At 36.3% G+C, this 18,550-nt stretch overlaps 5 protein-coding genes across 5 annotated transcripts; 1 reads left to right on the top strand and 4 right to left on the bottom strand.

Annotated features, from left to right (window-relative positions):
* Positions 1-2,670: 2,670 nt before the first annotated feature.
* On the top strand, positions 2,671-4,091 carry OCT59_002701 (uncharacterized protein; the record flags this gene model as incomplete). Its single annotated transcript, XM_066145099.1, has 8 exons — positions 2,671-2,690; positions 3,187-3,210; positions 3,307-3,342; positions 3,436-3,471; positions 3,566-3,601; positions 3,712-3,746; positions 3,840-3,873; positions 4,070-4,091. The coding sequence occupies 8 exons, from the start codon at positions 2,671-2,673 to the stop codon at positions 4,089-4,091; spliced, it is 243 nt and encodes an 80-aa protein (XP_065995851.1).
* A 7,543-nt stretch (positions 4,092-11,634) lies between these two features.
* On the bottom strand, positions 11,635-12,105 carry OCT59_002700 (uncharacterized protein; the record flags this gene model as incomplete). Its single annotated transcript, XM_066145098.1, has 1 exon — positions 11,635-12,105. One exon carries the CDS (start codon positions 12,103-12,105, stop codon positions 11,635-11,637), a length of 471 nt encoding a protein of 156 aa, XP_065995850.1.
* Positions 12,106-12,218: 113 nt separating this feature from the next.
* OCT59_002699 (uncharacterized protein) lies at positions 12,219-14,099 on the bottom strand (the record flags this gene model as incomplete). The annotated part of the gene is made up of 1 exon (XM_066145097.1): positions 12,219-14,099. One exon carries the CDS (start codon positions 14,097-14,099, stop codon positions 12,219-12,221), a length of 1,881 nt encoding a protein of 626 aa, XP_065995849.1.
* Positions 14,100-14,182: 83 nt separating this feature from the next.
* On the bottom strand, positions 14,183-15,901 carry OCT59_002698 (uncharacterized protein; the record flags this gene model as incomplete). The annotated part of the gene is made up of 3 exons (XM_066145096.1): positions 14,183-14,417; positions 14,581-14,789; positions 14,852-15,901. The coding sequence occupies 3 exons, from the start codon at positions 15,899-15,901 to the stop codon at positions 14,183-14,185; spliced, it is 1,494 nt and encodes a 497-aa protein (XP_065995848.1).
* Positions 15,902-16,952: 1,051 nt separating this feature from the next.
* OCT59_002697 (uncharacterized protein) lies at positions 16,953-17,895 on the bottom strand (the record flags this gene model as incomplete). The annotated part of the gene is made up of 2 exons (XM_066145095.1): positions 16,953-17,215; positions 17,742-17,895. 2 exons carry the CDS (start codon positions 17,893-17,895, stop codon positions 16,953-16,955), a joined length of 417 nt encoding a protein of 138 aa, XP_065995847.1.
* Between the last annotated feature and the right edge of the window lie 655 nt (positions 17,896-18,550).

The following is an 18,550-nucleotide window of genomic DNA, read 5'->3' as shown; positions in this document are numbered from 1 at the left end:
GAAAACTGGGGTGACATCCGTGGAATGGTCAGAAGATTTCCATAATATAGTGAGTAAAGTAAATGAACTCTGGCAGAGAAATCCCCCAGACATTCCGACAGGGTCACCCAAAGTGTCAAAAAAGACAGACCTCCTCTCTGAAGGAACACGTGTCAGAGTCAAGTTAGATGAACCTATTTCTGTACTTGGTAACAAACTTCACGGAAAATTCCGTACAGGAGACATAAGATGGAACCCAAACATTCGTGTAATCAAAAAAATGATACTCTCACCTGAATAGCCTCCTACATATCTCCTTAATGGACCACATGGTCGATTAGGTGTATCCAAATGTGCATATACCCGAAAGGAATTGCAAGTAGTTCCTATTAATGAAAAGCCTCCACCTGACTCTGTGATAAGAGGACAACCTGAAAGATTTGTACCTGAGCAGATACTTCGGTATCGCATTAGAAAAGGTCAAGACCAGTATTTGGTTAAATGGGAGCGATACCCAGATACAGAAGCCACTTGGGAACCTGCTGACCAGTTGAAGGAAGATATCTCTGACTTAATTCGCAAATTTTGGAAATAAAAAAAAATAGAAGAATTAAAGGGTCTTATTTTTTGTCTCCTCTATTCACATCAGAAACTATCGGGATAAAAACATTCTTCCCATCACAGGTAAGGGCGACATGTTCACGTGATTCATGGACATCATAATTGTAACGTTTCAGACACGTCCGGCTCAATCCAATTTCCCTATGCTTGTATCCATCTAAAACTGCAAGATCCTCAGTGATAGCATAATCAGGGGTAAGTTTGATTGACACTCCCTTTACCATGCCGAATGTCCTACCTGTTCCTGGAGCACCAGATATGTTGTATGTAATACTCTTGTCAATATTCAACCCTAATTCCTCAGCAGCTTCTCTCTGAATAAAAGACGCATTAGCACAAGTGTCTGCTAAACACTGAATTGCTATCCCATTAACCTCTCCATCCAGTGCTAAAAGATCTTTAGTATTCTCCAAACGAGCTATATCAATATCCATAGGATCGTATTCCCTGATATCCTCTTCTTGTTCCTCCTCAGCTAAGTCATCTGAAATCTCTGTGACTTTTCTAGCAGACATCATCTCCTCCTGAAGAATCTCACAGAGTAATTTCCTAAAGTCTGCAGACTTTAACAGGCTTAATAAGTCATTCTTAGTAACAGCTTTCACTGGTCGAAATCAAAAAAATCGGACATATGGAAAATCGGCCAAAAATCAGACCAAAATTGACTAACATTATAAATCGGCACATCTGATTGATGCCAATCAGACAATTTGATAAAAATTCAGCAAAAAATCATTATATTTGATTGACGGCTGATTGATGCTGGTTGAAATTAAAAAAAAAATGGACAAAATAGCAAATCAACCTAAAATTTGCCCAATATTCAAATATGCACTTCCGATTTATGGAAAATTGACAATTCAATAAATATTCAATAAAAATTCAATAAAAATTCAGCAAAAAATCATTATATTTGATTGACGGCTGATTGATGCTGGTTGAAATTAAAAAAAAAAATGGACAAAATAGCAAATCAACCTAAAATTTGCCCAATATTCAAATATGTACTTCAGATTTATGGAAAATTGACAATTCAATAAATATTCAATAAAAATTCAATAAAAATTCAGCAAAAAATCATTATATTTGATTGACGGCTGATTGATGCTGGTTGAAATTAAAAAAAAAAATCTGACAAAATGGCAAATCAACCTAAAATTTACAATATTCAAATATGTACTTCAGATTTATGGAAAATTAACAATTCAATAAAAATTCAATAAAAATTTAGCAAAAAATTATCATATTTGATTAACAGCTTAAAATTTGCCTAATATTGTCTGATTTATGGCACTTTTATATCAAATTGCACTGGTCGAAATCAAAACTTTTGGGCATGGAAAAATTGTCTCAATTTCAGAAGTTATTTGAATAAACGATTTTTCAAAATCAACTTATGATGTACTAAGCCGCAGCCACAGTAAAATTAATCTGGCAATTAGTTGATCTATTACCGAATTTAGACTTTATTTAAACTAAAGTTTCGAAACTTTATCTTCATCTAACTTCATTCCTAAACAAAACGGTTTTAAACGTTTTGGGATTTTTTTTTAATTTTTTATCGGAAATAATGTTCCAATTTTTAACATTTTTATTTTTTACGAAACGTTTTTTAACTTTTCATTTAATATTTTCAATCGGAACATTAGTTAACGTTCTGATTTTATTAATTTTTTTTTGCAAAACTATTACTTTAAAAAACGTTTTCTAACATTTTTTTTTATACTTTTATATAGGAAATCGGCTCCTACTTGGATATTGATTTCCAAAGGTAAGTTTCGAAACAAAAGTTTCAAAACTTTAAAAAACGTTTTTTAATATTACTAAAAACGTTTTTTTTTACTTTTGTATAGGAAATCGGCTCCAACGTGGACGCCGATATTCCAGATAAGTTTCGCATTTTCGAAACTTCTTTGAAAAAAACGTTTAACGTTTTTTTTAATATTATTGTAGGAATACCGTAAAGTTTCGAATTTTCAAAACTTTTTGACAAAAATTAATAAAAAACGTTTAATTTAACGTTTTTTATTATATTTTATTATTTTTTTTTGCAGGGAAATCGGCTCCAATATGATACCAGAATCCCGCAGGTAAAGTTTCGATTTTTCAAATCTTTTTGAAAAAAATTAATAAAAAACGTTTAATATAACGTTTTTTTATTATATTTTATTATTTTTTTTTGCAGGGAAATCGGCTCCAATATGGATACCGGAATCCCACATGCAAAGTTTTGATTTTTCAAAACTTTTTGAAAAAAATTAATAAAAAACGTTTAATATAACGTTTTTTATTATATTTTATTAATATTTTTGCAGGGAAATCAGCTCCAATATGGATACCGGAATTGCACATGCAAAGTTTCGATTTTTTGAAACTTTTTGAAAAAAATTAATAAAAAATGTTTAATATAACGTTTTTTATTATATTTTATTAATATTTTTGCAGGGAAATCGGCTCCAATATGGATACCGGAATCCCACATGCAAAGTTTCGATTTTTCGAAACTTTTTGAAAAAAATTAATAAAAAAACGTTTAAATTTAACGTTTTTTTATTATTTTTATTAATTTTTTTTGCAGGAAATCAGCTCCAAATTGGATATCGGAATCCTGCAAGTAGTTTCGATTTTCGAAACTTTTTGACGCAAATTAATAAAAAAACGTTTAAATTAACGTTTTTTATTATTTTTATTATTTTTTTTTTGCAGGAAATCGGCTCCAAATTGGATACCGGAATCCCACAAGTAAAGTTTCAAAGTTTCAAAACTTTACGAAACTTAATAAAAAAACGTTTAAATTTAACGTTTTTTTATTATTTTTATTAATTTTTTTTGCAGGAAATCAGCTCCAAATTGGATATCGGAATCCTGCAAGTAGTTTCGATTTCAAAACTTTTTGACACAAATTAATAAAAAAAACGTTTAATTTAACGTTTTTTTTATTATTTTTTATTATTTTTTTTTGCAGGAAATCGGCTCCAAATTGGATACCGGAATCCCGCAAGTAAAGTTTCGAAGTTTCGAAACTTTATGAAACTTCGAAACTTTATGAAACTTAATAAAAAAACGTTTAAATTAACGTTTTTTTATTAGATTTTATTATTTTTTTTGCAGGGAAATCGGCTCCAAATTGTACCAGAATCCCGCAGGTAAAGTTTCATCGAAACTTTTTGACGCAAATTAATAAAAAAAACGTTTAATTTAACGTTTTTTTTATTATTTTTTATTATTTTTTTTTGCAGGAAATCAGCTCCAAATTGTACCGGAATCCCGCAGGTAAAGTTTCGATTTTTCGAAACTTTTTGACGAAACTTAATAAAAATGTTTAATTTAACATTTTTTATTATATTTTATTAATTTTTTTGTATGGAAATTGGCTTCGATTTGCCATCCTACAGGTAACGTTTTGATTTTTGAAACTTGAAACTTAAAAAAAAACGTTATTTTAATGTTTTTTCTTTTTTTTTTGTAGGAAAATCATCTCCAATTTGTAGAAACAAATGGGAATTAAGGAATTTAATGTATACCGGATTTGTTAGAAAGTTGGGATGATTTTTGGTGAAATTGTTTTATATGTATATGTAATATTTTAAATTTCAGAATAAAATTTACTGTAATTTGCGATACAATTCAGAATACAAATCAGAATAAATTTTTTACTACAAATCGGAATAAATTTTACTACAAATCAGAATAAATTTTACTACAAATCGGAATAAATTTTACTACAATTCGGAATAAATTTTACTACAAATCAGAATAAATTTTACTACAAATTGGAATAAATTTTACTACAAATCGGAATAAATTTTACTACAATTTGGAATAAATTTTACTACAATTCAGAAAATTTTGTCACAAATTTACCATAATTCAGAATAAATTCACTGCAATTCGGTAAATTTATGAATAATATTTTTTAAACAATTCGGATTAAAAATACTAAGCAATTCAGATACAATTCAGACATTCTGATCGGCATCGATCGGCCTGCCAATCAGAACTTTGCCTAAATTAATAAATCGGCCATATTTATCACCAAATTCAGCCTAAAATCAGACATCCGATTTCTAGCCGATTTGGACTATTTCGACCAGTGTTTTGCAGGTGTAGACTTACTACCAGTAACTTTTACAGGAATCTTAAAAGGGGTTGCTTTGCCTTTCAAGGGTACACTAGAAGAGCTAACTGCTGTCTTATTTGGAGACGACTTAAGAAGTTTTGAGATACTCGAACCTACTTTTTTTTTGACCCAACACGAACCATATAGACATCACCATCTTTTTCTCTCAATTCTACCTTTTCACCAAAACTCACAGTATCAATGTCCATAGCATCATCATTAAGATCGAGGTTTCTCATTGCTCGGGCCAAATCCAGATCATCACGTCTATCTTTAGCCTTCTGAAGTTGATTTGTAAGTATTTTAGACGTCCCACGTTTATATCCCATAATAAGATCAATAGCATGTTGATGATCATCCAAAGTCCACTCAGGAGCATCAGGGTCATCACCAACATCAGGTTCTACATAACCATCATCCCAATCAGGATCCTGATGATCCTGAATAACACGTCTCTGTGGTTTTTGTCGAACAGGTTTAATCTGCTGTCTATAGACTGGTGGATTACGAACTGGCTGAGCCTGTAATTGTTTAAATTGCACCTGAAAATTCTTGGTAAGTTCTTCAGCCTGAGCCTTAAGCAACTCTTGTAATTGTTCTTGAGTAACCCCAGATGACTTTGATGTCAGTACGACAGGTTCCTGTTTTCCTAATGGAGGTTGAGTTACATCACTATAATCTGCTCGAAGTCGCCGATTTCTATCTTGTAACCCCAAGCGCATTTCAGCTCTTCTCCGTTCTAAATTTCTCAGATGTTTAACCAAGTCATCAGGATTAAGATTGTGAAACCTTTCTGCTTCAAAAATATTATCAGCCGAAAGACCTCTAAAGAACTGGTTGATAATAAGATCATCAGTTAGTCTTAGTAATTTTCCAGCCCTCTTTACAGTTCTATAAAATGCATCAACTGGCTCATTTTCCTGGTAAAGACTGTTAAAACGGATACGTTTCTTTTCATCTAAAACAGTTGGAAATTGTGTTCTAAGCCAATAAAGCGCCTGATTAGGTTTAATACCTGGAAAAACTATAGGATGATTATTATTAACAGCAACACCAGCATCTGCAGTAGCCGGAGCAGCTCTATCTGTAGGACGAGCACCAGCTCTTTTCCAAGCTTCATCTCCACCCATTAAATCATGAGTAGGAATAAATGCTGCTCTAATAGTTACTAATGCATTAACTGGATCTCTTGAATAGATTTGTGCTTCAGACCCATTTACATAGGTACCTGCATTCGGTCCTCCTACACCTTCTGGTATCACTAATGCTACAAAAGCAGCTAAATTAGCTCCACCAGCTGAAGTGATACCAGAAAGTTCCCAATTTTTTCCTGTAATTTCTCGATCAAACCATTCAGCTGCTTCACCGGCTATGCAGCTTCTAAGTATACCCATAGCTCTTTTCCAAGACTCTGGTGGCCCTCCAGCAGCATATGGGTTAAGATTAATAGTATCAAGATAACCCATATAAAGCCTAACAAATGTATCAATATCATCAGTAGCTTTACCCTCAAAAATCGGCAATCCTATCGCAGTGGTAGCCATATCGTCTCTAGTGGATTGTTTAAAAGAGGTGGAGGAGGGTTCAATTGTCTAATTCGAAACCATTGTACCTGAATTCTAAGAGCAGCTATCTGTTGGAAAAGTCTATTCCTAAGTCTCCCTAATGTCTGAATCCCAAAACGCACCCTATTATTAGCATGTGCTAGCTGTGCATTAACCTGTCCAAGTTGCGCATTAGCCAATACAAGTTGTCCTCCAGTCCGAGTAGCCCTCAGCCGCCAATGATTTAGAAGAATATTACCACGATTCACAGCATTTTGAGCCTCATTACGATCCCTTACTGCTTGAGTATAATCTGCTTGTAATACATTACGTTCATGTCGTGCCTGATTACGTTCACCTATAGCCCGTCGACGAAGCTCTACCATAGTATTATAATCTCTTTGCAGGTTATGGTTTTCTTCTATAAAATTATCATTGGCAGCACGTATAATAACTAATTGACGTTCTAAATTAGTAAACGTTTCATCAAATGCATTTATCTTACCTTGTGCAAAAACTAACAAATCTTTTGTAATACCAAGTTCTTCATGTTTTGCTTTACAGCGATACATTAATATATTAATAATATGTTTGATTTGATTATTTGCCTCCTGTATCTCTGAATCAACAGTTAAACGACCCCTGGTAGTCAATAAATTTGCATGAGCCTTTAGTATTCTAACTAATTCATCATCGTCTTTTTCATTGACCAAGTGTGCAGGAGGCGGTCCAGTAGGTTCTGAAGGAGTATAAACTGGAATTGGTGTTGATGTCGACATAGTATTTAAACTAAGTAAGAATAAAATTCAAATGGATCTTTATGTATACAATTTGGACGAGTACACGACTGACTCAAGACAAGGCAATGAGTTTGCTCCATCATGGCCCTTTTGATTAGCCGTAGCAGGTAGCTCAGACTCAGGTAAAACAACTATGATCATTAACTTGTTAATGGGTGACAAGAAGGCAAAGGAGGATGGTAATCGGTATGTACTATGTGATGCAGTACTTTTAGTTGGCAGATATCTTGACGAGCCGAAGTGGGCAGTTGTACATGATTTTTTCGAAGAGGAGAAGATCCCATTCACTGCAGTAACCCATAGTGAGATTCCAGAGATTGACTCTTTCGACCCTACTCAAGCTACTGTGGTAATCTTCGAGGATCTGATGGATGCACCTAAAAAAATCCAGGATCTCATCACTGGTTACTTTACACATGGACGACACAAAAATATTTCATGTATTTATGTAGCCCAAAGATTCTTTGCCATTCCTAAGGCTATTCGAGAAAATGTTAACTACATCTCACTGCATGGAGGTCATGGGAGCCTTACAGATACTAAGAGAATCATTCGCCTATATACAGAAGAATCAGAGTCATTAGCACCAGTAATTGATGATCTTACTTTGCAACGTGAATTTGTAGTGTTTGATCTTAGACGGTCTAAAAGTGATCCACTGTCCATTCGAGTAAGATGGGATACTAGTCTCAGTTCGATCACAGAGCAATCTCAGTTCAATCCTAGTTCAATCTCAGTTCAATCTCAGTTTGATCCAAATTTGAACTCAGTTCGATCTCAGTCTGAACCCAGTTCAATCACAGTTCGATCCAAGTTTAGTCCCTATGGTCAGAAAGCTGTATCTGAAGCAAAAAAAGGTGGACACTTGATTGAATTTGCTCGGGTATTTCCATCCCCTAAAGAGCGTCAACATTTACTTGTACCTGGTGTCTTAGCCAAGAATACAGATACCTGGATTAAATTTGTCTTTCGGGAATAAGGTTGCTTGCCGAAACCTAGGGGTTTAGGCAAAATGGCGTTTCGCCGAAAAGCGAAATTCTGCCAAAACTATATTAAAGTTATATTAAAAAACTGGCGAAAATTTGGAGAATGGCGAAACTGCCGAAACTTATTATAAATGCCAAAACTGCTGAAACTCTGCCGAAACTATAATAAATCTATAGTAAAATTTTGACGAAACTAATCGTAGGATTTTGAAGAGGTTTAGACAAGCAACCTTATTCGGGAAGCTTATGGACTCTCTGGTAAGACCCTAGGAGCTGACTTTCAGGACTTCTTAGCAAAAGTACAGGGTAGGACTGCAAAGACTGAAACTCTGAAAACTGAGAATGTGAAGGAGTTATTCTCCCGATATGAAGCCCTGAAGTCTAGTCGCCCTCTGGATAATAAAAAAATAATAGAAGGTATTGAAGTCCTTCTACAGATCTTTTCTAAGAGCCACATGGACCGTCGAGCATTACAAGTAGGGATTAATAGTATCTTGTGAGAATATCAAGTAATTCGTCTGCAGAAGCTCTAAGAATCATAGCACTTTTTTTACGGCCTTCAAAGTCAATCCTTAACATCTTAGCCTTCAACCCTATTGCTCCTAAGGCACGAGAAGCAAAGTTCTTAGTCATTGAATTACTTATATGATTTACATAGTTCTCGTAGAATGTATTGAAAGGCTCGTCAATACCATCTGGATATGTATCCCTTAGAAATTGATATAAGGCAATTTCTCCACTATCACAACCTATGGCTATAAGCTGTTCGAGAAGCCACTTCCTAATATCTTCATATGGCTCTCCATCCATAATTTTCATATCCAGTCTTTGTGTAAACAATTGTGTAAAGTCCACATTACTTGCCCGACGAATGATCTGAACTAACTTATCCCTAGCAAGTTCCAAGGCTTGTAGAGGGTCATTCTCATCACTAATCTTCTTTATAATCTGTCTGTATAATACACTGGATAATCCTCTATGTGCTGTTTTTGGAGTGATTACTCCATAGTTTTGGCACTGGTTTATTACGATTGATGTTGACATGGCTATCTTTCTTTATGTAAAAAAGAATTATTCAAAATTAAGTAACTATTCGGAGCAGTCCTTGCACAACTTGTCCGTTAAGTCACTTGGGCTTACAGGCATGAGACATTCCCTACACAACTCAATATTAAGCTCTGCAAGTCTCGGGGTATGGTCCTCCAAAGTTCGTGGATGACCGGAAGGACCAGAGGAAGGTGTCCCGTTAGTCGTATCTTGCTGTAAGATAAAATCATCATATTCATCTTGGTCAGCCTGAATAGCGGCCCTGATTTGTTGTATATCATTGAAAGTTAACCGCTGCCCATCAAGATTTTCCTCATTATAGCGTGTTTCATTGATGATTTCCTCTATAAGCGCCTCTTCTTCATAATGGACAAGGTAGTAATCCTCAACTACCTCATAGTCACTCTCAATCAGTCTATGATATGTTCTAGTACCACGTTGAACATAACATCCTGTATCTGTATTTAAATATACAGGTTGCTCTTCAGGTGGAGGTGCAGTTTGTCTACGGACAAGCCTTCCATCAATATAATCATGGGATTCCATAACTATTCGATTAAAGGTATCTCCACCGATAATAATTGGACGTCCAGTTATAGGGTTAGCTATATAAGGGTAAGACATGTCTTTTTTTCTGTATGTGTCTACATACCTAATAGTTTTCTTCAATTTATAATAACCAAGTGACATGGTCATCAGTCCTTATCAAAAAATACAAGAATACCTGATGATGAGGTTACATGGTCATCAGTCCTTATCAAAAATGCAAGGATACCTGATGATAAGGTTACATGGTCATCAATCCTTGTCGAAAAAATGCAAGGATACCTGATAAATAAGTTACTGGGTTATAGGCCTAGAATGCATTCATGGAAAAACTATGGATTATATTACAGAAAATGTGAACGGAGTTCATGTCACGTGATACCCTGAACAAATGTGTAGAGTGTCACGTGATTTCATGCGGTACGTAGATCATTTCCTTTTTGGGCGATACCCGTTCCACAAAAAATCGATTTGGTAAGAATGCGTTTGGAACCTTGTGTAACATAAATTTCCTTTTTCGGTAATTCGGGATTACGCGGTAATGCCGGCCGGATCTAAAAAATATGACTCTGCAGGGTAATTCCTACGAAAGTCAAGTACAAAATGCTTACTCCTGTTGAGTCCAATCATTCCACTTCCAGTCCAATCTCCAAGGATCGCCTCCCCATCTATGTTCACTTAATGCATGCTCTATGGTTTCCCTTTCCTGGGGTCCACAACCATCCCATTCCTAAGCATTTTCTCCATAATATAAAGCTGATCCTCGGTGAGGCGGTCTATCCATCTTTTATAGAAGTCGTTTACATCTTCAAATGATATCCAGTCAATATTCCCTTTTTCAAACGGCTTTCCAAGAGCTTGGACATGCCCAATTGTAGTAGCGTTGTAACCCTAGATATCGAAATAATCACGTGAACAGAGGAATAATTATCCGAAGGCTAAATGAAATACCGAATGGAATATGGATAAACATTTAACCGACGAAAGAATATTTAACTGAAATAATTAGAAATACATTATTATAGTTGTACAATGATAGTTAGTTATTTATAATAATATTTATTTATAATTCAGTTATTTATAATTATTTATATTATTAGATTAGTTATTAGTAGTCTAGCATAAATAGATTATTATTTCGTTGGGAGGACTTTGATAGTTTAATTGATGGAATGAGAAAATTATGGATCATATAAATTATGATGGAATGGGAAAATTATAAATGATAAATTAAAAGGGAATCAGACAAATCAATTGTTGGGGAAATAATTCATGGATACAGATTTATAATGAAAATGTTAAGTTGGGGAATGTATAATGGAATAACAAGTAAATTGTTGGGGAATGTTAAGTTTTAGATAGATGATCAAGAGATAAGAAAAGATATTCAAGATAAGAAAAGTTATTTAAGATCGAGATTTTGGACTTAAGTGAAGGGAGGGAGTTTCGACTTGAAATTGGAAATAATATTGGGAACTTAGGAAAATATAATGATAATTAATAATGGTATTAGTTGTTAATATAGAGTTACTAATATGGCTTCATATTAGAAAACGTTTAATAATTAATAAATTGACCTTTTAAAATTAAAATTATTAAAAACAAAATAATGAAGTTATGATAATACTAAGGGAAATTATCGAAGTTTGAAATTTTGAATAAATTAAAATGATAAAATCTAAACCAAGCACAGATACATATATATTTATAAATGTTAAGATTTCGTCTATCGGTACGTGGCAGGTGCCGGTGACAGCGTAATTTTTTCATCTCTTATATGCTTCTTGACGAACCTCCTGCCACCACACACTATCTACTTTACTCGCTGCAATAAGGTCAGTATCTGGGATCTTTGCAACAATGCGTTCGACTATTTCTACTGGTAATCGGTCCAACATGATGTTATGTTACTTATACTATAGCCATCTTCAATTACTGTATGCCCATTACAAATGGATAAAAAATATAAACTAAATTCGTACAGGAGCCGCTTATGCAAGAAGTTCTGCTAAGGTTTTCTCAGCCTCATTCATAGTGACAGCTTGCTTTGGGGGACCTGTTAATGAGTCCTTAGTTACATTATAATACAACTCGAAGAGGGCCTCAAGTTTGTCTAAAAGAGCTTGTTTATTCTTGTATGATTCACAAATCTTTGCTATTTTAGCAGTATATGCTGCATTATCTGGGAAGAGTTTTCTGGCCACGAACTTCACATATGATACAGGAGACTTTGCTGTCTGGATTCTCTTGATATACTTTACATGATCCTGGACAAGGTAGCTGGTTTTGCTAAACCCAGATACTAATGCGACTACTATAGTGTCTTTTAATGCACGGATAATCTTGAGGACAGTTTCATCAGAGACAATGGTGAACTGATTGCATGATGCATCATAAATAACTTCATCACTAATGCTGTCAGTGCGGTTAATAATGCTTGCTAATTCGGTATATGTTGACATGATTCCTTATACTTTTTTGTACTTTGTAATAAATAGGAATCTTCAAATTGACTTTACATTCAAGCAAGAAAAAATATATATACCTACTGTAAACCCAACCGCATTCTTGGCAATCATGTCCAGATAATCTTGTTTGCATTTTTCACATGGCAGTATCCTGCGGTTTCAAACTTGAGAGCTTTCAATGCTTTGGATGCATTTTCTGGACAAGTGATAAGTGTAGGACTACTCGGCTGTTCCTCTAGAATAAATCCATCTGTATGGATGCATCGTACTTTATCCTTATATGGTTCTAATAACTCTGAAGTCGTCTTCCGTCCATGTACTAATAAGAATGGAGCGATCCTAGGATACTCACCCTTGAAGGGACTACCTGGATTTGTGAACTGGAATCGCCACTGGTCAGATCCTACTGGTATGATGGAGTCAAGTGTGTGGCCTTCCGGAAACTTGAATGGATCTGTTTGATTTGTGGTGAGTGTCTTGTAATTGCGTTTCCTCTGGCAGAGTGCTCCCCATAATGTATTGAGAACTCTCTTTGCAACACGACCAGCCACGCCACCCTGGTTCTTTATATTGAAGAGAAAGTGAACATACTCACCAAATATTACAGTCCCAGGAATTCTTGCTTCTCTGTCATATATCAAGGCATTTGGCTTTCCATCCTGGATTAACTGTATATCGAGACCAAGTTTCTTTGCTCGTTGTAAGTCAATGAATGTATAGACTCCCCTCTTATTCTGTCGGAAGAGAATGTCATTACCACTTACCTTGCCCTTGGGCGCTCCCTGGGAGCTAGCACGAAATAATCCATACAAGGCATAACCTCTGTGGTCTACAAAGTCTTTGAGTATTTGAAACTTACCTTGTCGGATTGGAAAGTTTGCATTTGATTGCTGGATACTTGGATACAAACTTGTCACATCGTATTGCCTTCCATAGCCCTTCCATTCATTGTCTGCCCAGATAAGACCTCCCATCATTGCATCACTTATCCACTCTGCTTCGACTGGATCAAGAGGATCATTAGCTGGAACTCCTACACTAAACCATTCGAAAAGCCAGAGAGCAGTTCTCTTATATGACCAGTTGTGGTAAGATAAGTCGATTCCTAGACCGAACTTCTTTGTAGCCTGTAGAAAGGAATCCCGCTCTTCATGGATCCTCTGGTATGTTTCCTCAAGTGTTTCATATATTCCAGTTTTACGATTCTTCTCAATAGGGATGAAGGAGTAACTATCAGAGTTCTTACCTTTCTGAAACTGTCTAACTGTAAGAGACTTAACTGTTTTACCATTGTATATTGTTACTACATTATTAACCCCATCTTCACGATAAACAAAGAGAGACTTTTGTTTTCTATCTAATTTACTAGGGTGGAGTCTTCCGGGATTCAGTGCAAGAGAGTAGTGGCCTTCAGACAGGATGAGAGTTGCACGTCTGTCAGATTTGCTCTTGGAAATTCGAGTAGAATCCCCTACAATATTAAGTGCAAGGCTTCCTGCAAGTTGTTCAACCTTATCCATATATGAGACTGGAACTGGAGCATCACGATTGAGATCTAATGCCTTTTTGATATATTCGGGCTTCTTTATAGTCTCGGGTATTTTAGAGAATATACCATAGATATGCTTCAGGCATTCATACAGGCAATCATTTAGCTCCCTGTTGCAACCCCCTGCAACCGGTGAGGCATCTCTCATATAAATTATGAATCGTTCAAAATAATCAGGGTCTGCGTCATCCGGTAGTTGTGCTTCGTCGTAGTGGTCCAAGAGTGAGAAGAGGCTGGCTGGTTGGTTTCCTGATGTCCATCCACCGGGTTTCCAGTTTTCATAGGGGAGCAGGATCTGAAATTTATGTGTCGGATACCGGGATTGGAGTCGCTGTCCAAGTCTTGCTATTGCTCCTCTGGAAAATCTTGCGCCTGAATACTGTAATTCTTTGATATCCGGTCTTGTAGGTAAAGCACGGACAATCTCTGAATAAACCATTTGATGTATTTATGAATTGTGTTCAGTTGTAATATAGGTTTTTTATACAAAAAATATAAGATAACTAAGAGGTGCTTATCTTATTAAAAGGAGTCAATCTTGCTACATACACGATCAAGATCCTCTTCATCCCAGTCGTCGACGATTCCATTGGCGGCTTCCCATTCACGTTCCATATTAGTCTTTGGACGTTCCTCGGGGATTTCTTGTGCCTTACCCTTATTCATCTTCATAGTTTCATAACCAGAGGTGGTAGGGATAATCTCGGCATCACGATCCTCCTTGTATACTCTTATTAGATCTGCGAGTTCTTTACGGCTAGGTGTTTTAGGTAAGTTCCCATTATTCGATCCAGTCCTTGAAGCGGTCTACTACCTCCCTAAGGTAGTACTGGTACTCGTCCTCAATACGTGTTGTGGGACATTCCTCTACTTCAAACGCGAGTATTTCCCAGTCATAGTCGTCTGACACGTCTTAGTACTTAGCCCATAAATCCTTACCTGTATTGTAGAGATCATTGAAGACCTGGTCCTTTGAATTCTTGACCCATGGCTTACGATCCCATCGGTGCCTTTCATGCCAAGCCCAGTGTGCTCGAGTACCTTCCTTTGGTTCAGGGTCCCAGTCAACTTCTAGTTCTGTGTCGGGTTCTGGGATAGGTTGCTCTTCAGGAGCCGGTTCTGGGTCAGGCTTAGTACAGATGCAGAAAATTCTGCGGGAGACTCGGGTTGTTGTTCAGGAGCTGGGTTCACAGTTGTAAAATCTGAGTCAGATAGCAAGTCATCTAAAACGTCGTAGTCATCATCAGCTTTAAATGCAGGTTCCTCAGCAGGCGGCTCATTTTCTTGATCAGGTTCCTCATCAGATAGATAACAGTCCGAGAAGCTATCTATAGGTTCATCAGTATCTGATTCTATAGGAGCTGGAGATTCCTCAGGAATAGGATCCTCATTGTTGACAGGTGCGGGTTTTACCTTCAAGCAATCGGGCTTAAGTGGTACTGGTGGTGGAGTCTTTTTGGAAACTACAAGTGCAGATTTCTCTTCAGTAGGCTTTTTCTCGACAGGAGCGGGTTTTTCCTCAGCAGGTTTCTCTTGTACGTCTTGTGGATTATTAGCAGGAATGCTATATATATTTGCCAAGAACTTTTCTAAGGCTTTGGGATCAGATGCGGGCTTCTCAGGAGTTTCTACATCTATTCCTTCTATATTGATTTCATCTGTTTCGTGGATCCATTTTTTGGTAAGAAACTTTTTGTAAAGGTCCTCCCTGGATATGCTGTAAACTCGTGGTGTTGCCTTACCTACACGTATTTTTCTGCTATTTATACCCAACTCATTTGATAGGATTCTAGAAGCGTTTATCTTTGATAGGGGTGTAATGCAATGAGTTTCACAGTATGAAGTATATACCCTATAAAATTCTTGAACAGGTAGGTCAGTTATATGATTTTTTACTATGAGGTAAGTGTCCTTTATGAATTGAAATAGGGGTGGGAGAGTTGATATGATGTGATCCTGCTTAGATGTTGTCATAGGTGGTGGATTCCCATTGAAGTCTGGGTAAGCGTCTGCAATGGCTCTCAAGTAAGCATAGAATGCCTCACTGGCGCCTGGGTATTTCATAGCGTCACTGAGTTTCTTAAAGTAGTTGAGGTCTCCCTTGCGGGATGGTGACACATCCAAGAACACTGTGCGCCTATCGTCATTCTCCACTCTGAGAGCATTTTCATTAGGTAGTACAATAGTGGATATAAAGTTTTTGTAATGTGTTGGCGTCTTGTATTTTTCATGGATTTCCATTATGTCACCTGTTACCTTATCCTTCAACGATCGATACAGATTATTCTACTGGCTTTTTTCTGTAGGCATTTCCTCGAGGAGGAGAAGAATCTTACCCTGTAATTGCCCATTGAAACTTCCAAGAATCGTTTGAGGATCGCTGGTCTTATAAACAAGTTGAGTACCTAAGACACTACGTTGAATGAAATCTGTTATAATACTCTTACCCCAACCCTGTCCGGATTTCAGGTAGAGAATCGAATACATTTTCCTTCCAGCTGCCACACCAGCCAACCACTTTATGATATACTCAGTAAGATTCCAATCGCCTGAACACCAGATATCCTGAATGTGGGAGAAGATAAATTTAACTGCCTGATGGGTTGTAGACTTAAAAGTGGATATCGGACGCAGGATATGGAGAAATCCTGGGAAGATATTGAGATAAAGTTGGCCACCTAGTTTAAAGATACGGGATTTTTGAGGGTCACAGGTAGCTACACATACAGTACTATATTCGATCATAAACCATTTGTTGATATTGAATTCAACCTTTTGTGAAGGACCTTGTTCAGATTGTGTGTAAAAGACTTTAGTAATTGGACGGATAAGTTTACTAATATTTTTATCGGGGATGTGCTCGAGGTTTTTGATTTCTGACCGCCACATGAAGACTCCATGCGGGTTGGAGCAGGGGATAAAGTAACTGCAAAGATAACCTTTAACTTGATCAAGGTCACTCATACTTTTAGCAGCGTTAATGAGCCGTTTAAGCTCATCAATACTAAAAGCCTTCTTCTGTTCACCGAACTTGGGGATAACTTGAGCTTGAGTGCTAGTTTGGGCAGTCATTTTTTGTTCTATCAAATCGAGTACTAATTTATAGTTACCTAATCTTCAATTGCCGAATATTTTTTCCAAAGATCTGCACTCCTACCAGGTTACCCTCCTGTAGTTCTGTGGTCCTGCGATTCTGCGGTCCTCCGGTTATATCTGGTTATCTTCTAGGGGTAAAAAAAAAACTATAAACCACGAACCTTTACGACTGCTCTAAATCTTCCCTTCCCCTTTTTTAAACTACATATATCTGAAATCCAAACCGCTCAAGAGCTCCTTTTACTATAGTTAGCTCTTTTCTAGTGTCCGTTAACTCTTTACAAGCCTTTTGATACGCCTCCCATTCAAGTTCACGGAGGATACCCTCCTCATCCAATGATTGGCCAAGAGCATCATTTGCTTTTTCCTTCTTTTCTACTGCCCTGTCGTATGCCTCCTCAGCTTTTTTATGCCGCTTCCAGAGTACTCGTTCAGCTTCGGCTTTCCAGATTGGGCTGACTTTTAAAAGATATGGCCCGAAATTGCTACTTGGAATGTGTTCCAGGATATGGCCTACAAGTTTGGGGATTACTGATACTGCGTGCGGGTATACATGTTATCTGTCCTTATAGGTTACTTATGGTATACCCATTGTTCAATTACTTATTTTTTCTGATGGGGGCGGGACGGGGTTGGTCTTACTGGCTCTATAGACCTTCTAGGGGCTTACCTGCTAACTTACCTGGTTTGCTATCTCACTGCTTCCAACAGATTATTAGACGGAATCCTGACTTGTTCCAGATGTTCCGGATGTGGCGGATCTGGGGGGTAAAAATAAAATTTTTTCTGGGGGGATGTCCTCTCATAATTTTTCTGAAACATCTGCCACATCTGCCACATCCGGGACAACCCTCTCATTATATCCGTTATTGCTTCCTTTTCTATTGTTTTCTAGTTATTTGGTATATATATTTGTTCCAGATGTTGTCCCAAATTGTGGTGGATATATGGGGATTCCTGAGCCCCGTAGGGGCCAGATAGGTACTGCGACGGGTCGTAGACCCGGAGGTGGGTGGTGCTTGCACCTCCCACATCCAGCCCGACGACTCATTATTTCTCTCATTCTGTTGAATCATATCATCATTTCCTTCATCGTCTTCGTCAACTAAATCAATAAAAATAGGCTTTTTGCCTTTCATTATTTCACATCTTTTAGATTCGTGATATATTGAATTCAATCGCGCATGATTAATGTAAATTTTCAAAATATACCACTGTTTCCCTTGTCCTGAACAATGTCAATTAAAGTGGGCTTTTATTTTTTCGATGATTCTGATCGTCATCTTTTTGTACGTCTTAACTCAGGATTACTTTCATTAGATATCGATTGTGAAGAATAAGTAATATATTGAGAAATTAAAGAATTTGATAAAAATCAACCAAATTAAATTACCCTTGTTTGGTACTACTCTGCTTATCAGATTTTCTATTCGAATCACTATCCGAATGGTGACGTTTTTTAGATTTTTTTGACTTTTTGTCTTTTTTATTTTTATTAGTCATATTTGAATGTATTTACAATTTCGGTAAATTTTTATGTATAGAATAATATAGGATTTTTTTACAAAAATTGGTAACGAGCGAGAGAGAAAAAAAAAAGTCTGTCTAAAAATTAGACTTATATATATATATTTATTTAATAGTTTAAAATAAACTTTTACGAACTATTGATATTTATGATTGAACTTAAATAAATCAATTTCATCAATTTTCACCAATTAATAAATAGTATAATATAAAAATAAATTGTATCAAATTTTTGCAAGATTAATAAATTATATACTATTGATATAT

The sequence above is a fragment of the Rhizophagus irregularis genome, chromosome 11, assembly GCF_026210795.1.
Source record: "Rhizophagus irregularis chromosome 11, complete sequence".
NCBI lineage: Eukaryota > Fungi > Glomeromycota > Glomeromycetes > Glomerales > Glomeraceae > Rhizophagus > Rhizophagus irregularis.
This window is presented reverse-complemented; position numbering and strand designations above follow the sequence as displayed.